General features: G+C 45.5%; 1 protein-coding gene across 1 annotated transcript in view; it reads right to left on the bottom strand.

Annotated features, from left to right (window-relative positions):
• The window catches only part of LOC142585923 (superoxide dismutase [Cu-Zn]-like), a 41225-nt gene that overhangs the window by 16550 nt on the left and 4541 nt on the right, over window positions 1-20134 (bottom strand). The window contains exons 2-4 of the mRNA XM_075697016.1: window positions 11623-11719; window positions 8611-8680; window positions 4696-4813 (exon numbers count right to left, since the gene is read on the bottom strand). Of these exons, the coding sequence (XP_075553131.1) occupies window positions 4696-4813; window positions 8611-8680; window positions 11623-11719 (285 nt within the window). The remainder of the gene's footprint in view (window positions 1-4695; window positions 4814-8610; window positions 8681-11622; window positions 11720-20134) is intronic.

Genomic DNA, 20134 nt, shown 5'->3' with positions numbered 1-20134 from the left:
CTCGCTGCAAGTATTAGCTCGAGCTTCCCCCAGTGTCTTTACATTCCTTAATAACCAGTGTTCAGATAGCTCTGGCAACAACAGAACATCTACACATATCTAGCAAAAGATTACAATAAAGATGTATTTGTCACGCAACTTATAGCTGTCCAGTGTATCAGCTAAAAACTTTGCTACTGCTTTCTGATTGGTGGTGCTTATCTCGAAATCAATCTCACACTAATCCTTCCGCACACCACCACAGGAGCGGGAACAAAATAAATATTTTTCTTTTCCATAATCAGTACCACTAATTAGAAGAATGATTCGTTAACATATGGAGTTAGCCCAGATTAAGGGAAGAAACATTCCAAGGGAAGGGAAGCGTAGCGGGGGCGGCAGAAAGTTAGGTGGGCGGATGAGATTAAGAAGTTTGCAGGGACGACATGGCCACAATTAGTACATGACCGGGGTAGTTGGAGAAGTATAGGAGAGGCCTTTGCCCTGCAGTGGGCGTAACCAGGCTGATGATGATGAAGGGAAGAGGTGAATGTGCAGTAGAAGCAGCTAATGAACAAAGATAACTTGAAATTACCCGCACTTCAGTGAATATATGGGATATTGGAGAAGGATGCTTGGAGAGAGAGAGAGAGAGAGAGAGGGAGAGAGAGAGAGAGGAAAGGCAGGGAGGTTAACCAGAGGCGAGTTTCCGGTTTGCTACCCTGCCCTGTGGTGGGGGATATAGGGTTGTAAAGACCACAAAGAGCGAGAAAAAAAGGAACAAGAAAAAAAAGAATAAAAGGAAAAATAAAGAAGAGAAAAAGAAGAAACGGGTAACAGAAAAGGCGTGCAATTCACAGGCGTTCACACACGCCGGTCGATCGCAAGGAGCGCAGTAGCGCTTGCACGGCCTTCTGATGCGATCTTAAGTCGCGTGGATGTTGCAGAATTCTTTCTTCCGACAGAGGCTGGTCGTCCAACTGGTTCAGCACGACTGTAAGTGATTGTTTCTGCACACTGTACTGCGGGCACTGGCAAAGAACATGCCGAATCGTTTCCGAGTCGCCGCAATCACCACATGCTACTGCATCGGCCATCCCTATGCGGATCGCGTAGGCATCGGTAAACGCGACGCCTAACCATAGCCTACAGAGAAGGGTCGCGTCTCTTCGGGGAAGTCTTGGTGGAAGTCCAAGGCTTAAGGTTGAGTTCAAGGTGTATAAACGGGCGTGCATAAAATGTGGTTCATTCCACTCTGGTGTAGTGCATTGGCGTGCAAGTAGGTGGTGCATCCTTGCAGAATCTGTCCTAGACAGCGGGATCGATAGGCGGTTGTCTTTTTCATGAGCCAAGCGAGCAGCTTGTCCACTGCCGATGATACCACAGTGACTTGGTAGCCACTGAAATTATTTCATGCCCTTTCTCAGACAGGTGGTGTATGGCCTCTTTGATTTCAAGTATCAGCTGTTCATGCGGACCACGCCGTAAGTCTGACAATAATCACCGTAGTACCGTCTTCGAGTCGCAGAAAATCGACCACTTGTGTGTTAGTTCGTAATTAATAAAGTTTAGAGCGACTCGAAGCACTGCTAGTTCTGCTACCATCGGCGTTGTGAAGTGAGACGTTTTCAACTTGATAGTGGTGGCTTTCGCTGGAATGACACTGTGAGAGAGTATTTACCTGGCACAGAAGGTCGCCACCAGCTAGTTCGGCTGCGTAGGAAAACGTAATGACTTTCATACATTGCGACATAAGTTCAAGATTTTATTTTCCTGGAGGCTGTGACAGCTTGTGACAGCACATTCTTCCGTTCTGTCTGGGTTGAGGCCGCAGATGTCGAATATTCTCTAGCAGGGCAGGTGGGGCACGCCTTCTCAAGGTGGCCTACAGAGTTTCCCAACGTTGTCTCTTGTGTGCTTCTCGTTGTTGTCGTGCGCCTTTCTTTCACTAGTTAATTATGTCTCAAGTCTCCTCAAGGTGTTTGCGGTGGAATCTCGTCCTAATGAAAAATTCGTTCCTAGAGTTTGCTTAACCTGACTTGAAATACGGCAGCGCACAATGGAGTTAGTTATTCAGTAGGGCACGTCGCCGCGCGACCTGGATAAATGAACACTAATTATATTATTACAGCGTGCGTGCGCATAAACCCTATTATTTGAAGTGAACTTTGTCAACATTTTCTCACCGAAAGCGCACTCTGCGTATTCGGACCTGCCAGGAATATTCATGTAGCTGTGGTAATTATTGCTGCCTAGATGACTAAAACATGACATTACGTGATTATTAACGCACCTGCAAGCATTTGTTTAACTCAAAACATACTTACTTGTGAAATCGCTTTGATTTGTGAGTGCTTTCTTAAACATCAGGACCTCTCGACTAAAATGTAAAATTCTTAGTATTTAGATTAATAGTTTTTAGTGTGATAACAGCGCAGAGCCTGTCACAGGAGACTTATGAGCAGAAGACAACTCAAAGATTTCTTTGGACTCTGTATTATTTAGTCCAGGTGAGCACGTAAATGTGTAGCGTTCTGTGGGATGTTTGCGAAAGAATATACAGCGCCAACTAAGACGAGGGCAAAAAATTATGGGGGCACTTAAGCAATTCTTATGATGTGTAAATGTGATAGCATTACTTGTCGCTTAGTTTAGTGTTGCGTCGAAGTGTTGCTGAGTTTAATGCTGCTGCATTATGCTTCCGAGTGTAATGCTGCTTCTTATGAGGTCTCAACAACGCAAGAGGAAAGACCGGTCCTATATGCCATTTGCCAGCTGAGTTTTATTTGCGGAGCTCTTATTGAAATAATGTTTCACGCAGATGGCGTTGAGCGTTCTTACTCGCTGACACCGCTTTAAAGCACGATGACACCTCTTTGCCGAGCGATGACAGTACTTTCCGAGCGGCACCATGGAGTTGACATTACATTGCTTCATCGGGTTCGTAGGCGAACTGCACCTCCTACTCGGGGGGGATGCTGTAGGCGCCGACGGGTACCTGAGGCGCGTTGCATCTTATTCGTCGTCGTCGTCGGCCATGGGCTGCGGCGTCTGCGGGCCCGTGACCAATGCAGAGCGAGCGGCTGCGCCTCGCCGCGCTCGCTCCGCAGCCGCCACTTGCTCTGCCATCTAGTGAATCGCCCGCTAGGTAGAGCCAAACCACGTGCACAGGCTGGAACATGTTCATCACTGTCGCGTGTTGCATCATGTGACGCAGCGCGATGGTGGCCCAGTACAGAGACGACAGTGAATTGAAGATACAAAAATGCCTTTCCTACTTAACCAGGCTTTCACAGGTAGTGTTTCAGTATGCACTTTGTCGTCTCTGTAATGTAGCGGAAACTATAGAACACTGCTTTATTGACTGCAAGGACGCCATCGTGTTTTGAGAGATTCTCCAAAGGACTTTTAAAAAGGATCTTGATGCAAATCCGCATACGACACGATATATTATGTCACCTAAATGTGAAGATGCACCTTTTGACACTCTGCTATTATGGCGTTGCACAGTTTATGGAAAACTGGTATGTTAGATCGGAATGCGAAACCAATAGTATCTTCGCAGTCACATTTCATTGAGTTGATTTCAGAACTCAAGTACTGCTATGATTAAAAAGACTTCCAAGCAGACTGGTATTCATCGTTGATGCAGTGTATCCTCTCGCCTCCATTTTAGAGAAGTGTTTACTGTAATAATTTTACTACGAAGTGTTTATTTTGTGCTTGTAGACGCAACTATGGCCATTTTCGCCGCTATGTAAATGCCTTAAGCAAGTACGTATTATATTGGTAATAAATATCATTAAAGGAAAAAAAGAAGCGATGGTGGCGTAGTGGTTAGCGCTCTCGACTATACTGAACGTCACCAATGGCTGTGGGGCGAAGGATCGAATCCTCACCGTGGCCACCTTTTTTTAGTCAGATAAAGATAATGTAATTTGCGTGCCGTTTTCCGACGCCGTTTTCTGATGACGGCGGGGTCGCAAAATGAGCCAAGTAATGTTCTCGCTTGAAAGGGAATAAACACACGTAAACAAAATAATTTTGTCGTCGTATAAATTTGCATTATCTATTCCTTCTCCGTTGTGAGTCAGACCTGCTGAACAACACGTATTGTTGAATGAGAATCATAGGTACTTCTGCAAATGGGAGGTTCGTAGAATAAAGGTCCACTGAACTTTTCTTACTTAGATGCGCAATATTATTAGGAAGTAAAAATGAGTAAAACATGTAATGCTTAGAGCCAGTAACTGTTGCTCCGTTAGAGGAGAGACGTACCGAAGACGGCAAACGCTGTCGAAAAATCAGGTAGAGTGTTGGCATTTGAAATTTTGCAGAGAGAGAGAGAGAGAGAGAGAGAGAGAGAGAGAGAGAGAGAGAGAGAGAGAGAGAGAGATGAAAAAATAAACTGGGGGAAAGGGAGGATTGAATTATATGGGAAGAGCTGGTGAGCACATGTAGCCAGCTACTAAGCGTTGGGGGTAATTGGGAAGGTGAGCACAAGGAGATTAAGAAGAAGACGATGAGGATATAAATATGAAAAACGATATTTGCAGGAATATAAGAAATTGTGGGGGTAGCGGATAGGCTAGGTTAGCGCAGGCCAGTAGTCGATGTCTGAGAAAGGCTTTTGTCCCCGCAATTAACGAAGCAGCAGGTGCTGCTGATTACTTGATGATGATGATAATTAGGTATAAAAAAGTGCGAGAAACTCACGACGACTGCCCTTCCGACGATATTTTGCGGACCCTCCAGCGCCAGCAGACGGTCGTAGAAACTGAAGAGCGCGACGCCGTTCACGTCGGGCTCGATGTTGCCCAGGTCGCCTACGTGCCTGTTCGTGCGTTGAAAAAGATGAAACCGCAGAGCTGAGTTGATTGACTGAGCCCCTAACGCTCAGCTGCAATACTGTAGAGTACTGCGCGAAATGTACATGGCGAAGTCCGGGAAAATTGGTAGTTGGCAGTCCGCGCTCTTTCCTCTCGCGTCTCTCCTTTTTTTCCCGCACCTCGCGGTGTATATTTCGCGCACTACACTACAGAATTTAGTATGACCCTACTAGCCTGCAAAAAAAAAAAAATGTCTTGAGCTCAAGTGCAAGCCCACCCATGCCGTATTTGTCTCCAAAATAATTGTTTATCACCAAGCTTGGAGCTCGAAGTGCTGTTGTAAAAGGGTCTTTGGCGGGCTGCTGTGGGTTTTACTAAGCACTGTATCTGCTATAAAGGATTTCGTGCCGAGCGGTGACCGTGAACAGCTTAATAATCTTCTTTACTACACTTTTTGGAAGAGTGCTGCAGCGTTTAACGTAAGCATTTAGGCTGCTACCTAAGACACGTAATTTTTAGCTAGATTGCAGTATTCTTTTTTTTTTTACAGTGAAAATGTATACGGCATGGATCCCGGGATTCTTTCGCGTCCGTTGACAGAAAACTATCACCATCCATGGCTCATATCCCTGTAAGCACTAAGCATTTATACCTCCTTAAGTAAGCAAAAAATGCAATGCCTCATAGCCCCGTAAGACAGAGGCTGCACGCACTCACCAAAGTGAAGCGAACAGCGGTCACATTCTTTGGAACCACGCATACAGCATACGGAACAGCATGTCGAAAACTATTATCATCAATAACTCATACCCCTGTAAGCAATGGCTCTTAATCTCGTAAGCAATAAAAAAAAATGCAATGGCAATGAACCGCCACACAAGTGGACAATATTCTGCGATTCGAAGGCGGCACTGCAGTCTCTACTGTCACCTTTAGGACGCAGACCGCACGAACAACTAATATTCCATATTACAGAGACGTTACACCATATAAGTGATGCAGGCCATGAAATAACCTTCCAGTGGCTTCCAAGTCACTGCGGGATTATCGGCAATGAACGGGCGGATCACGCTGCCCGCTCAGCCCATACTGAGGAGCGCCACGTCCCAATTCCTCTTTCTAGAACTGACGCAGCACGGAAGCTCCGCCTACTTGCTCGGCAGTGCACCGCGTCGCAGTGGAATGAGCCACATTTAAGAAATACGCGACTGTACTCACTTGATCCCACACTAAGTCTTCGAGCGCCATCACAGCTTCGCCGTAGAGACGCCACCCTTTTATATCGACTTTGGTTGGCCGTCGCCTTTACCAAAGCCTATGCATTCCGCATAGGGATGGCCGACACCCCAACCTGTGACCACTGCGGCCATGAAGAATCAATTGGCCATATTTTGTGCGCCTGCCCGCAGTACAGTCCACAGAGGGCATGCCTTCGCCATGAACTTGACCAACTGGACGACCAACCGCTATCCGAAAAAAGAATTCTACAACATCGAAAGGACCTACCGTCACAGAAGAAGGCCGTGCAAGCGCTATTGCGCTTTTTGCGATCTACCGGTCTGTGTGAACGACTTTAACTGGAACGCCTTTTGTGTGTGTGTCTCCATGTGTGCGTGTTGTTTTTTTTTTCCTTTTTTTGCGTTTTCCTCTCTCTCATCTTTCTAACCCCTATGCCCCATCCCCAGTGTAGGGTAGCAAACTGGAGACTCATAGCTGGTTGACCTCCCTGCCTTTCCTCTTCATTCTCGCTCCCTCGCAATGGCTCAAACCTCCGTAAGGCAAAGGCTACAAGCACTGAGCAAAGTGAAGCGAAAAATGCGCACATTCTTTGGAATCACGCACACAAGATACAGAACAGCATACGTGTCAATAAACAATAAGCTCAAAACAAGCATCCGAACCACATAAGTGATGATGGCGATATAAGGCCAAGAGACAATGAAGCCAAGGAAAGCACCGGGGAAATTAACTGTAGTTGAAATTGATATGTAGAAAATAATAAAGAAAGGAAACTGAAAGTGGACGACAATATAACGTGTCTCCGGTGGGAGCCGAACCCACAACGTCCGCATTACGCGTGCGTTGCAGTGATGATAAGATGCTCGTGATAGCAACACGAAGCACGTAGCGCTGTCCGCATACGCTTCCCGGTAAAGACTACTGTTGCGCAAGCTGCCGTGGCGACGCCAGCTTGCGACGTGGGGTGTGACGTCCCTAGCCTTTCGTATATAGCATTACCAGCCTAGCAACTGATTTGAATGTTGTTGCAGCACCGCTCTGGGAGGCGGCGTGCTGCCAAAATTGCCATTACTCCTATTACTGTCATTCCTGCCATTACTCTAAAACAGCACCACTACCATTGATCTAAAGCCATAAAACATTGCATACCCCCCTCAGCAGTTGTAGTGGTGGTTTATAACAGCTCGGCTCGACATCTACTTTCCCAGAGCCAGGATGGCGAGTTTTCTTTTTTTTTTATATGGGTACCGGCCGCAGCTTTCAGATGAATGCTCCTACGCGTTAACCATTTGCAGTTATTTTGGCTTCAACATGTGTATAATTCGTTATTGTAGAATGAGGGAAAGTAAGGTTAGCTTACAGTTGTTTAGTTTTTGGGAATGTTCTTAAATGGGCATGAGAAATAAACTCAGACTGACTGATTACTCTTTAAAAATATTTACATTCATTCTCAGAAAAAAAAGAAAGGAAGAAGTTTGTAGCGGAGAAAATGAAACCTCAGCTTTATTTGAAGTATCGCGAGAGAATGGGAGCGCCAATTGTATAATTGTGGCACCACATATTCTGCCGCATTTTAGTGTATTTAGATATTACATATACAGTAGAGTATGGCGTGAGTTGACGTGTTGTTTGCTAAATTATGCGATCCTGGAAGAATAGGACACCGAAGGGGCGGCAATCTTCTCATAAACTTCAAAAATAAAAGACAGCGACTAAGAAAAGTCAAAGCAAAAAGGCATTGACAATAACGAAAAAGTATCGGTGGAGTAAAACATCATATCAGTTAAACATAGCCTGACTTGCTCTACTCATGGTCAAAGAGCGGGATATGCTGATGTTGGGTTTCGATTAGGCTAAATTTGAGGCGCTGCATTTTTTGTTAATAGCCAGCCTTGCAGCTCCGAGTTGCCAACATCAACCCACCGCGGTAGCTAGTGGCTGGCGTTGCTCTGCTGAGCTTCAAGTCGCGGGGCCTGTCGGGGCCGCGGCGGCCACCTTTCGACGAGGCAATATGCAAAGACGCTCGCGCACTTCGATTTAGGTGCACGTCAGAGAACTCCAGATGGTCAAACTTATCCCGGAGCCCCCCACTACGGCATATCTTACAATCGTGTTGTTGTTTTTGCTCGTGAAACCCCAGAATTTAATTTACTTTAGTTTTCAGCGTCTCTTTGGTCACGTGGGGCAGGTGCGATAACTTCAAGACAGATTTGGCCCCCGTCTTTCGTTTTTGCGTCCTCTTCAGCGTGTCAGGGCTTCGCTCGTGACTGACTTATCTGCTGTTTATAAAGCGCAATACACCAGTATAAATTCATGTTTATTTTTAATCTTCCTGCAACTTATCTGGAACAGGAACATGCCAAAGTGTTATCCCTCAATATGGGGGGGAGGGGAGTGTGTAGTTTGAATGTGTGGCGGCAAAGGAGAGACATTAAACGAAGCAGTATGTGAGTCCAAACAGAATTCAGCCAAGTTATCGGACGATAGAAATAGGACACGCAAGCTGTATGTAAGATGTGCATGTTTAGTTCCGCACTTAATTAACCAAAGCCTCGAAGTTTACCTTATTTCATCAGTAGGTGCTCCGTGGTCAGCATTGGCCGGATTGTAGTGGGCGGCGGCACTCTTGCAGCCTGCGTTGAAGCGAAATTACGAAGGAAGCCGAGATGACGCACGCTCTGTTAACCAGTAATGTACATTACAAGAAAGGCCTACTTTTTAAATACATGTGGTGTGCAGGCTCATCGCTTGGAATGCATCTTATTTTTACAGAAAAGTGTCTTTCCCTCCTTTTTTTGTCCTACATGTTTCTTGATTTGTATCATTGTTGTTTTGCTACAAAAAAAGGAAGCATTTGTTTTTGTGTGGGGCATTGTTTAATCATATACTGATGGTTATATCGGTTCAATTCATGTTGCCTAAGTATAATTTTTGTTGTAAGAAACACGTACCACAGTCGAAAGGCTCTAGTATGTGCGCCTAACAGGTCATAGTCGATGTCGAATAAAAGGTAACTTGATGAGATTGAGATATGCGGGCGTGATTTTTTTCGGTAACTAACCTAAGAATACTACGTCAGGGGCGCTATAACGTAAAACTATTCCAAACTTTTCTATTACAATTCTGAAATCAGTCCTTCGCGATTGGTCAAACATTTTTTGGACCACCCTCATTTCACCTGTCTGTCACGCGACGTCACGAAAACCGCGATAGCTCCCCATCTGATATAACGTGTACACATGGATTATGCATGATTTGACCTAGCAGAAGAAAAATAGCTATTTCTGATTCGACGCCTCTTCGCCAGTAGCCCTTGGCTATTGGTCAAAAGTTCTCGGGCTGCGCCCACTTCGCCTGCCTCTCACGCGACGTCACAAAAGCGCAAAAACTCACCGCGTCAATGTGACGTGTACGCGATAAAGATGCATTAATATGCCGAAAAAAACTGAATTTTCTTCTGAATAACCGCAGGCTGCATGCCCCGTTTCGAAAGGAATAAAATATAGATGCCGCCGATCGCTCACGCACTGGCTACTCGCTCCTGTCGGTGAGCATAGGTTTATTTGCGTGTAATAAGACTTTTTGCGGGGCCGTGCAACGTTTTCGAGCACTTTCGGCACGTTTACGACCTCGTTCTGCAAACTCTTCTTTGCTGAGGATCTGTGTTAGCGTCATTCTTAAGTTTCCGTTGCATGCCGCCGCGATTGTCGACCAGCCACTGGAAGCAAAGTAAGGGAAAGCGGACCAATCGCAGACGCCGGCGCCACCCTCTTCATCCGGTTAGCGATTTTCAGTGCAGTGGCTCGGCCCTATCGAATCCCTCTCCACTTGAGCGTGCTCCTCGTCTCTTGTGAGCCAATTAGATAAGACAAGCCGCTCAGTGTAGGCAATGTTATTCGTTTTTCAAGCAAACAAAAGTGACCTCCTATGAACGAGGAGAGCGTTTGATTGGTCTGTTCAGACAACGCTGTGGGTGACCGCCCGATGCTTGCGTCGGCGGTTACGCAAATTTGACGTCAGGAGATTGGAATAAAAATATATTGGAATAGTTTTACGTTATAGGGCCCCTGGATAATGTGAGCCTCATTGAACACAGTAGACAAGCAGTAGAGTAACATCCTTTAAACAGGTTCTCTTTTCAAACACGTCAGTATAGGATACTATAAATGCAGCAACATAGCGACTCTGAGAGCTTATGCAAACGTGGACAGTCTGAAGGAGCCGGAACAGCCCTTTATTCTGCGCCTTTTACCAGTAGCTCGATAACATGGTTGCTCAAAAGGCCTTCTTGTACTTTCGGCGACAGAGCAGGATGCCTGATTTCATTTAAATTAGGTGACTGTTGGTGTTGCACATAGCTGCAAATCAGTTTGTCGACGTTATGATAGAGAAGCTGAAAACTGAAAAAAAAGCTATTTTTTACGTGAATTATGTCTTAGCCAGTGCACGCATTGGCCTAGTTGACATAGGACATTAACATATTCATGTAATGACACAGCACTCTTTCGAGCCTCAAATTTCCAGCCCGCTTCGGGCTAGGAATCTAGCGCGACCTGAAGAACATGAATAAAGTTTTTCATACCATATCAGCAAACCATTAGATTATCTACCGGCTGCTACCGCGCCTCTTCTCTTACTGCAAATGCGCGTTAGTAATCGCAAGATAATAACAGCTACCCGTTCCACGTATCACATGTCTTCCTTGAGCTCACCCTCATTAAGGTGCAGTATCACAACTCGCGTTTGCTTCTCTCTCTGCGCTGCTCTCTTTCCATTTGGCTCACCTTGCAGAATGATTTTGCCTTCTGTGGCTCTTTCCGCTGTACTAACTTTGTTTTTCAATCCCATAATCTGTATTTTCGGTGCCATGAGCGAGTGCAAACGAATTCACTGTGAATGTCTTTTCGAGGGTGTATAATGTGACATAGGGAGAAATCTTCGCCGTGGTTATTTTCGTTCGGGAGGCACACAGTTCAACTCAGTCTCACGGGTCGTCGCCGAGCATGCGCGGTACGGTCTTCCCTATTACTCGTGCGCGTACAACTCGGCGCGCCACCGCGGACAGGAGAGTAGAGACCGAGCACATAGAGTTTCCGGCCAAAACTATGGCGCTGCGATCATTAAGCTACCACGGGAATGGTGGCTGAGACAAGTTCTTGTGGCATTACTTATTACGCTCCTTGGCTTCTCCCTTTCGATCCTACTGCTCCTCCTTATTACGTGTCATTTATCTACACTTCCAAGTACTCATAGTTTTCTGTATACAGGGGGGGGGGCAATTAGTCGGTGCACATGAGTAATCATTGGGAATTGTTGCATCTATAATGCAATACCTTGTTACAAACGATCAATTCGCAAAAAAAGAAAGATCATGTTTCAAGTCATAAAGACGAAGTTCTTGCCAGATTCACCTCCTGCACATCATTCTGACGCTGACTGCACCGTTATGCTTGCAGCTGCTGTAGACACTAGAACCAGAGTCCTCTGTAGTAATATTTGCATGACCGTTTATTGCTGAGCAAAGCGAAAGTGGTTGCAGGAAGGCAAACACGGTGCTCGCCGTTCACTCACTTACCACCGGTAAGGTCGCCGAACCGGTGCACGTGGAAGCCGTGTCTGCCCGGGTTCAGTCCGGTCACGTTTCCGTGCACCTGCACCTGCGCAAAGGGGTTCTGCGCGAACGCGCGTAAGCGCTGTGAGTTTGTGTATGCAAAGCAGCTCGAGCACACCCGCGCGTCCAGGCAGCGAACGTGCCGTCCGAGAAGCGCGAGAGGATGCGCAGGTTCTAGCTGGACTGCTTCAAGTTTTTGTTTCTTTTTATTAAATAAAGGAGCCCACAGAGTCACAAAGAGAGTAATGCAGAGCAGGGACTCTTCAAACTGTAGCGGCGCACATGGGGGTTTAAGGGTGAACGAAGCTTTAAACCTTGGCGCGTGATATTCGTTTTTCATGAGGGTCTGGCATTGGGTGGAATTCTATTGTACCGACTAATCTATCATTGTTTCACATTATGGCAGTGAATATTGCCAACGCCCACCCGCACGGTAACTTCTAACGCCGTAACGTGTTTGCTTTTGAACTCCAACCCAACAGGACCTCCATGTGACCTCCACTGGTCCTACACATGTTTTATTTTTAACTCAAGGAGAAGTCAGTACTCTCGGAAAAGTGCCTGACTTGGTTGGCGCGTGTTCACGTTCTTATTTTCATATATAACTTCGAAAGGCTTGCTGTCTTACTTTCTTGAACCTAGGATGGTTGTGTACTAATGCACGAAGCACTCGAAGCTCTCGGCGCACTGTTAGCCTAAACGAAAAAAAAAGTAGCAGATATTATTCCTTCCTTGCATGTTTCCTTTTGGAAAGGATATTTTGCACGATAGTACCGAATCTAGCAGTTAATCGGCCGCCGAATCTCTGCGATGAAATTATTGCAAATACCTGGCAAAAACAGAAAAAAAGGACGGTAAGGTAAAGTGAAACGTTCGCATATAACAGAATTTCAATGTTCCTAGAAAAGAATAAAGAAAAAGAAAGATGTTGCAGGTTGGTCACATATAGAACTCTCTGTAAATTACAAACGACCCGTTACATTGTTTACAGTATTGGGGGCGATCTCCACCACTGGAAAAGCTGGCGCCACCGTCGGCGTGACATGGCATGAGGGATCACGTGGACACAGAGGCCGCATCGGCTGCTTCGGAAGCGCCGAAGCGAGCTGAAAACGAAAGTTTAAAGTCCCACCTGCGCCTCGGTTCTGATTAAGTGGTGAGGCTTTACTGCCTTGGATGTATGCTTGACATTTGAAATACTATAATAGGCAGTGGCTGCCTTTGGAGGCGTGCAGCATGGTAGGCCACTGCTCGGTGCCGCAGTGACGGACGTACGCAACGGAGCCTGGTGTCAGCCTTATTCACACGTAGCCGCAGGGCAAGGAACTGCGTGAAGCTTGGCTGGCGAAACTTAGAACCGGCAGACAGCTATCGGCTACAACTCAGGTATGCAGCTAGCACAGACGCGAGGAAGATTTCAGCTACGCCGCCGGGACCGCGTGTTGCTCAGTGAGTAGCAGAAAACGCGCACTAATACTCTAGCCCGCGCCCGCTGCCCGGCTAATGTCAGCACGGTTTCGTCTATGAACTTGCTGATGCTAGATACTGGCAAGTTCACTGGAACGGAAAGGAAGCGGTAAGGCGCACATTAAAAAAAGGCACGGCATATGGTCTTGTTTGTGTTATGAATTAATGCACTCGATTACGAAAAAGAAGCAGAGGGAAACCGCACGATGAGAAGACCGATAAACACACAGTGCGACACAACTTGAGAAATAATATTGAAATGTGCAAGACTTTAGAAGACAAAAAAAGAGACTGAGTCGTCGCGACGGAACATCACAGTCGCCGTAGCTATAGGCGACGAAGTCTCTATAAAGAAATTATTTTTGAACAGTTCTAATAGCGTCCACGCAATAATGGTTCCTTGTGTATGCTCATATACTGCGGCCTGAAGCTCACGGCACGGTGCGAAAACGCGCTGACAGCGAAAGCAAAACATTGTGCGCGGTCATGCAAGGAGACGCGCAATCGGTGGCCGCGAACCCGTGCGATCGCTGCATTAAGGCTTCATTCTGTTATGCCCCATTTGTGTATACAGACAGCCCACTGTAAGAACATATTTGACGTAGTTTACTTACAGCGTTTGCCTACCTTTCACGCAAGAAGCCGGTTCGGGAGACTCCATCGCGGCAACCGCGCGTAGTGGCGTTCACTGTACGTATTCGGTAAAGAGATAACGTCTGTAAACGATTGTGTGTTTTGAGTTTGCCCAAAATTATTAAATTGATAGTCAAAAACTTCCCTCGTATTGAGAGTACCTACATAAATGTCCAGGAGGGCTGCCGCGTGGGGTTTTTAATGAGCACCCCTAAGCGACACCTATGAGGAGCGCGCCGCGTGATCCCTCATACTACGCAAAGGAGGCGCTTCTGACAGATGGCGACTCCGTAAGTCCTCTCCCCCAATTTCTGGAACACCGATGCGTCAGGCCTTACGTGACCACCGCGCCGCGAAAATTGAAAAGCTGACAAGAAAGAAGCTGATGAAAACTTCTTTTAAGCGGAATTACACAGGCCTGCGACGTGCAATAACTATGCAGCCTGTTTTTTTAGCATGGCGTAATGAGAGGCTAAACTTAGCGACGGCTACAAACGCAGGAGAACCTAGACGCAACAATGCACTCTAGGCGTTTTTTTTTACTTGCTGGCGTGTGAATTTATGCTGACAGTTGTTCGCCATGTCTCTCTTCTGTGTCACGAAACAAACCGCCCGCGTCGTACAAGCCGTCGCTTGCCGCAATGTTCGCATCTCATTGTTGGCCGACAGTACAAAGCCACCGCAACAGCTAACCGCGCGAGACCGTGTTGTTCTGCATCAAACGGTAACTCTGCTCTCGTCGCACGGTGCCGACGCTCTACCCATGCGCTGCTGCTGCGCGTGAGCGGCGCATGTTGTCATATGGCGGAGCTCATTATCTCGCACTCCGCGAGGCGCTCGTTTCGTAGCGCATCGAGAAGGCCGACGAGTCCTCGCAACGACGTAACGCTGCCGAGGTACATTTCCGCGCTCGGTGTCCAGGAAAAAAATGCTGCCAAAACAAGCCGTTTGGTGCTGCGCGCGCGTTGCGTGTAAAAAGGGGCCCCGCACCAACACGTTTTCTCAGGGTCTCGCATCCAAGGCTGCGGCACGCTGGTTCTCTGCTTTCTCGATTGAAAGCCCGCATTGAAGTTAAAGCTCGAAGAAACTGCATAATGCTCGTTTGCGAATCTATCCACCACATTTAAAATACATGTTTGTTAACGGTATTAATCGCACCACAATTATTAAAAGCTTTAATGGTGTAGTATTTGTAGTATATGTATCGGACGTTGTTTGCGTAAGAAGTAATTGTAAGATGTATCGTATGAACGCGAAGCTTCCTTTGGCTAGCTAGCCATGATCTCGCGTCTGTCAGTATATATGTATATATATATCATAAGAAGTCAACAAACAACGAATCGAAGGAAAACACACGCGAAGTTACTTTTATTTGCTAGTTGAATTAAAGAAACGATAAATTATAGGAAATGAAGGTGGATGAAAGAACAACTTGCCGCTAATCGTTTCTTTAATTAAATTAGCAAGTACAAGTAATTTCCCCTTTGTTTTCTTTGGTGATGTGGTTTGTTTACTTCTTATGATATGATTAATAAAAATCCGGCCCCTCGGTTTACCCCTTTCTTCTTGTTCAATACATAACGAGGGTTTCGAATCCGGCAACATTGATACCTTCAGGTAACACATGGGGGTTTATTGACCAGTTGCCTTTACCCTAAGAAGATCCCGTACTCCTGACGCTTGCGGCAGAAAGAATGTTTCAACCAGGCACCAAAGTTTGCGAGCGGTCGCGCTGGCTAACACTCTAAGGGGTTAGTTGTAGCATTAAAAGCATAAATACCCAAGAAAGTGGATTGTAAAACGGCGCCCCGGTAGTTAAATTGGTACAGCATCGCACGCGTAATGCGATAACGTGGGATCCTTCCCCACCAGCGGCAAGTTGTTCTTTAATCCACCTTCATTTCCACTAATTTCCCCTATGTTTGCCTTGGTATTGTTGTTTGTTGGCTTCTTATCAAATGATTAGTAAAATCGGGCCCCTCGGTTAATCCCCTGTCTTCTTCGCGTATATATATATATATATATATATATATATATATATATATATATATATATATATATATATATATATATATATATATATATATATATATATATATATATATATATATATATTCATTTCAGTTTACTGTCCTTAAAGACCCTTGGAGGGGGTATTACATAAAAGGTGGGTTTTATATAAGTTCCACGTTATGTATGCATCATTAGCTATATGCACAGGGATCAATCAAACGCTGTTGGAACAAAGACGGGCAAGCGATGTCAACAATGCCAGCAGGGAGGCCGTTCCAGTCTTTAGCTGCTCGAGGAATGAACGAGGCAGCAATATGAGTGGTTGGGCACGCGGGCGCGCGACTTGCTGGGGATGACTGGTGCGGTGAGAGATGTGTGCTGCGGGGACGATGTATGGCGCGTGATTAAGGGTGCTGAAAAAGAACTTGTGATAAAGCTCAAGACTAGTAGCGCGTCGGCGATTAGATAGTAGTGTTAATCCGGATTGTGCTTTAAGTGCAGAAACACTGACATCGTATGAATATTGTGAGTGAATGAACCTAATAGCGCTGTTCTGAACAAATTCAAGTGAGCTGATAAGACATGCATGATGTGGGCACCAGATTGCAGATGCATATTCCAGTTTTGTTTGAACAAGTGATTGCTATGGAAGCACTTTTACTTTTTGTCGGGCCTGACGGAGATTACGCGTTAAAAAGCTTAGTGCCTTATTAAAATAGGATATAATGTTGGAAATATGTTTATACCAGGACAGATCATTGCAGACAGGGACTACTAGGCAGTTATATTACTCGACTAGTTCGAGAGGCATGCTTCCAATTTGGAAAAGGAATACCAGGGGATTACTGCTACGAGTGACTGACATAACTTTAGATTTTTTAGCATGAAGTGTCATTAACCAATCGTCACACCATGTTAGTATGCTGGCGAGGTATTTCTGCAGGGCTGTTTGATTGAGGTTGCTACGTATAGTGCAGCAAAGGACACAATCATCGGCGAACATTCGGATGTTAGAGGACATATGTGAAGGTAGGTCAATAATATATATTAAAAATAATAGAGGGCCAAGAACAGACCTTTGAGGGACGTCTGATGTTACTAGTACAGAGCTAGATAGGTGACTATGTATGATGACATATTGGGAGCGGTTACTAAGAAATTCTATAATCCAATTCATAATATGAGGCTGTAAGTTAAATTTTCTAAGTTTTAGTATTAGACGCTGATGAGGGACATTATCGAAGGCCTTAGAGAAATCCAGAAAAATTATGTCGGATTGTATGTTAGTGTCAAGGTTAGTGTGAACATCGTGCAGAAAGGTGGCCAGCTGTGTCTCCAGTAGAGTGTTATGCATAGCTAACAGATAAAGGTACTAAAGTGCCTCCAGCGGCCAGCCGCGCTGCACTATCGCTTGTATTCGCGGGCTTCTTTCATGCTCAGAAAAACACTTCTATGTAGCCCGTCTTAAGCAACAGAAAGCTGTATCGAGAGTTTGTCTAGTTGCTTTAGAATTTTCTCATTTACACTTCTTATCTAATAATAATATTTGAAAAGTTAATAAATTAAATAAGCCCAATTATATAATTAGGCTGTATGCAATAAATGATCTGAGTATCTCCAAGTTGCCCGAATCTCCTTATTCAAAGGATCTGTTTTTCGTTGTGACTGAAGTCTTTGTCCCGCGCTTGAGGATTTTGAATGTTTGTGCGTGGGACCGAGTCGCGCAAACTGTTGCTGTACAACTAGGTCCTCCCCGTCCACCCCCTACCTTCAAGCCCACCCACCCGTTTTCGAGCCCAGTGGAATTTGAAAGGAAACTATTTTTGTAGCACCGATGGTTGAAAGGGGCAGAAGCATTGCGTATTTTTTGGTTAGGTCATGGACTATGGCCACTTGAAAGGCAAGTCGGGTGGTGGTCGCGTGTGGTCTATACCTTGTGTTCCGCGACAGCCATTGCCATCACGGCCCAAGCGCTAAGCGCAAACGAACGCTTGCTCACGGCCACCGCTCTTCGACGCATTGCGGCTCAACGAGGCAAGAGAAAGGAATGGAATGAAAGGAAATGAACAGCTGTGACAAAATACGACCCTTCGGCTCCTGTGGTAGTGTGTGCAGAGAACAGAATAGGTGCGAATAAGTGTTTGCATCTGTTGAGTAGTGCTGGAGCCTATGAACTTGCGCAAGGGGGAAAACGCAACTTTACAAACGAACGTGCTTGTTATTGTGCTAGTCGCTACATAGACTCCGTTAAGAATATAGCGAAAAGATCGACACAAATATTTTCTATATCCCTGTGGTTTTCTTTTCACGCTGACTTCCTTGCACAAGTTTTACAAAACTTATGCGCGACGTGGCGTTGTCTGATTTCTGCCATTTACAAAGTACCTTGGGTGTGTCGTAGTTTGCATTTGTGTGAGTTCGGAGCATTAATCCCGTCTACCTGCTTTGAATTGGAGGCAAAGGCTGCTACTGTGATTTGAGCGGGAATATTTTAACACTTCTTCGGAATTTACACATCTGTTTCACCGCCAAAGCTAGATAACGATGGTTAAGAAATTAGTTTTCAGTGGCAAGTCCCAGCTACAACAGCTGACGAGCTAGAGCGGAGCCAAGACTTGACTAAAGCCTACCGAGTGTTGCATAAATAGGAACACCAGGTACACGCATGACTTCCGGCTAAAGCGTTGGCTCGTTCGCACTCAAATTTTGCGTTGAACTAGCCTTTGACGTGGAAGCAGTCTTATATTGTAGAAGGATCGACATTTGGGCGAGTTGGTACTGGTTGAACATCTTGAAGGGGCAGCGCAAAAAGACGATGACAGAAGGCAGGAACACACAGGACAGCGCTGAACTCACAACTAACTTTATTCGAAGGCATACATACACTTATGTACACAACCCATAGCCACGTGCTCTCCCGTCCATGGCGTCATTATCAGTGCGCAGGCAAAAAACACACAAAACCATTTAATCTAATGCTACGTTATGTAGCGGCTTAAAAATCGATAAACTTGCATGATAGTGAGTTTGAATTTTTAAGCCGCTACATAACGTAGCATTAGATTAAATGGTTTTGTGTGTTTTTTTTTGCCTGCGCACTGATAATGACGCCATGGACGGGAGAGCACGTGGCTATGGGTTGTGTACATAAGTGTATGTATGCCTTCGAATAAAGTTAGTTGTGAGTTCAGCGCTGTCCTGTGTGTTCCTGCCTTCTGTCATCGTCTTTTTGCGCTGCCCCTTCAAGATGTGCAGTCTTATATCATGTTTGAATGCGTTAGTTGACTGTTTCGTCCAGAATAAATTGTACGTGCCAGTTGTCTATGGCAACGAAAAAAATCAAACAAGGAATGTGACGCAAATTCAACGCACATGTTGTAATCGTTGCAAAACGAGAGTTTTAGAGAAGTCAGTAATTAAATTCTATGCAACTAAATTTAATGCGTACAAGTGTGTCAATTTACGTTGTATACAACGTGTATTCTCGTGGAATGTTTAGGCTTGAGCAGTTTTGTTCACAAGCTATGCCAAATGCAAATGCCTATGCCAAATGTGAGACGTCGCCCCAATGAAGGCGCTTTGTGATAATTGCAGGGCGAAGACAGGCGCATGCACAGAGAAGTACGACACCTAAGTAATTACATTTAGGAATTATATATACCCGTTGTGTCACAGTGCAAGTGAGCCGATGCCTAGAAACAGTGAATGTCGCATATAGCGGAAGCAAAGTACATCTCATCATGACTGCTACAGGCGTCTTCAACAATACGGCATGTCGCTAAATTGCACGAATGCTAATCGCGTTAACATCGACAGTCATCGTGAAACGTCTTCTACCGGAGTTGCCAAATTTACTATATTTGGGCTAGCCCATGTTTTAGTGGCAGTAGTTGAGCGCTTAGTTAAGACGAGGCCAAAAAAAAAAAAAGAATACGACTCACGAACGCTACTCACAACATTGGCATTCAAGATGTACCAACAAGCCCATTTCGCCACACTTGCGCCTTTTTGGGCCATTGGGTATCTGCTGCTAGGTATGTTTGATTAGTGGACTGGTTTGATGGTATTGGATTTTTTTTGTTTTCCTGACAAGATGTGACAAAACTGGGAGTCCATGTCGAGCGAAATTCGCTCACTTGTTTTACCGTTCTTTTAGCCGTGTTCGCTTCCCAAGGGACACAGGGGTGCCTGACCTTGGCACGTGACAGAATAGCGAAAATATGGCGCACGCGCTGCACCGCGTCGACTGAAATCAGCCAAGGCCGACGGCCTTTAGAAATTTACAATCGCTATATGTGTGGTCGCTAGTAGAAATTCAGGCCTGTTCTGGAACAGATGGAAATTTCGAAGCCGTTTTCGACTC

This window comes from Dermacentor variabilis, chromosome 6, assembly GCF_050947875.1.
Source record: "Dermacentor variabilis isolate Ectoservices chromosome 6, ASM5094787v1, whole genome shotgun sequence".
In the NCBI taxonomy this organism is placed as follows: Eukaryota; Metazoa; Arthropoda; class Arachnida; order Ixodida; family Ixodidae; genus Dermacentor; species Dermacentor variabilis.
Note: the sequence above shows the minus strand (reverse complement) of the source record. Positions and strands in the feature narration are given on the sequence as shown.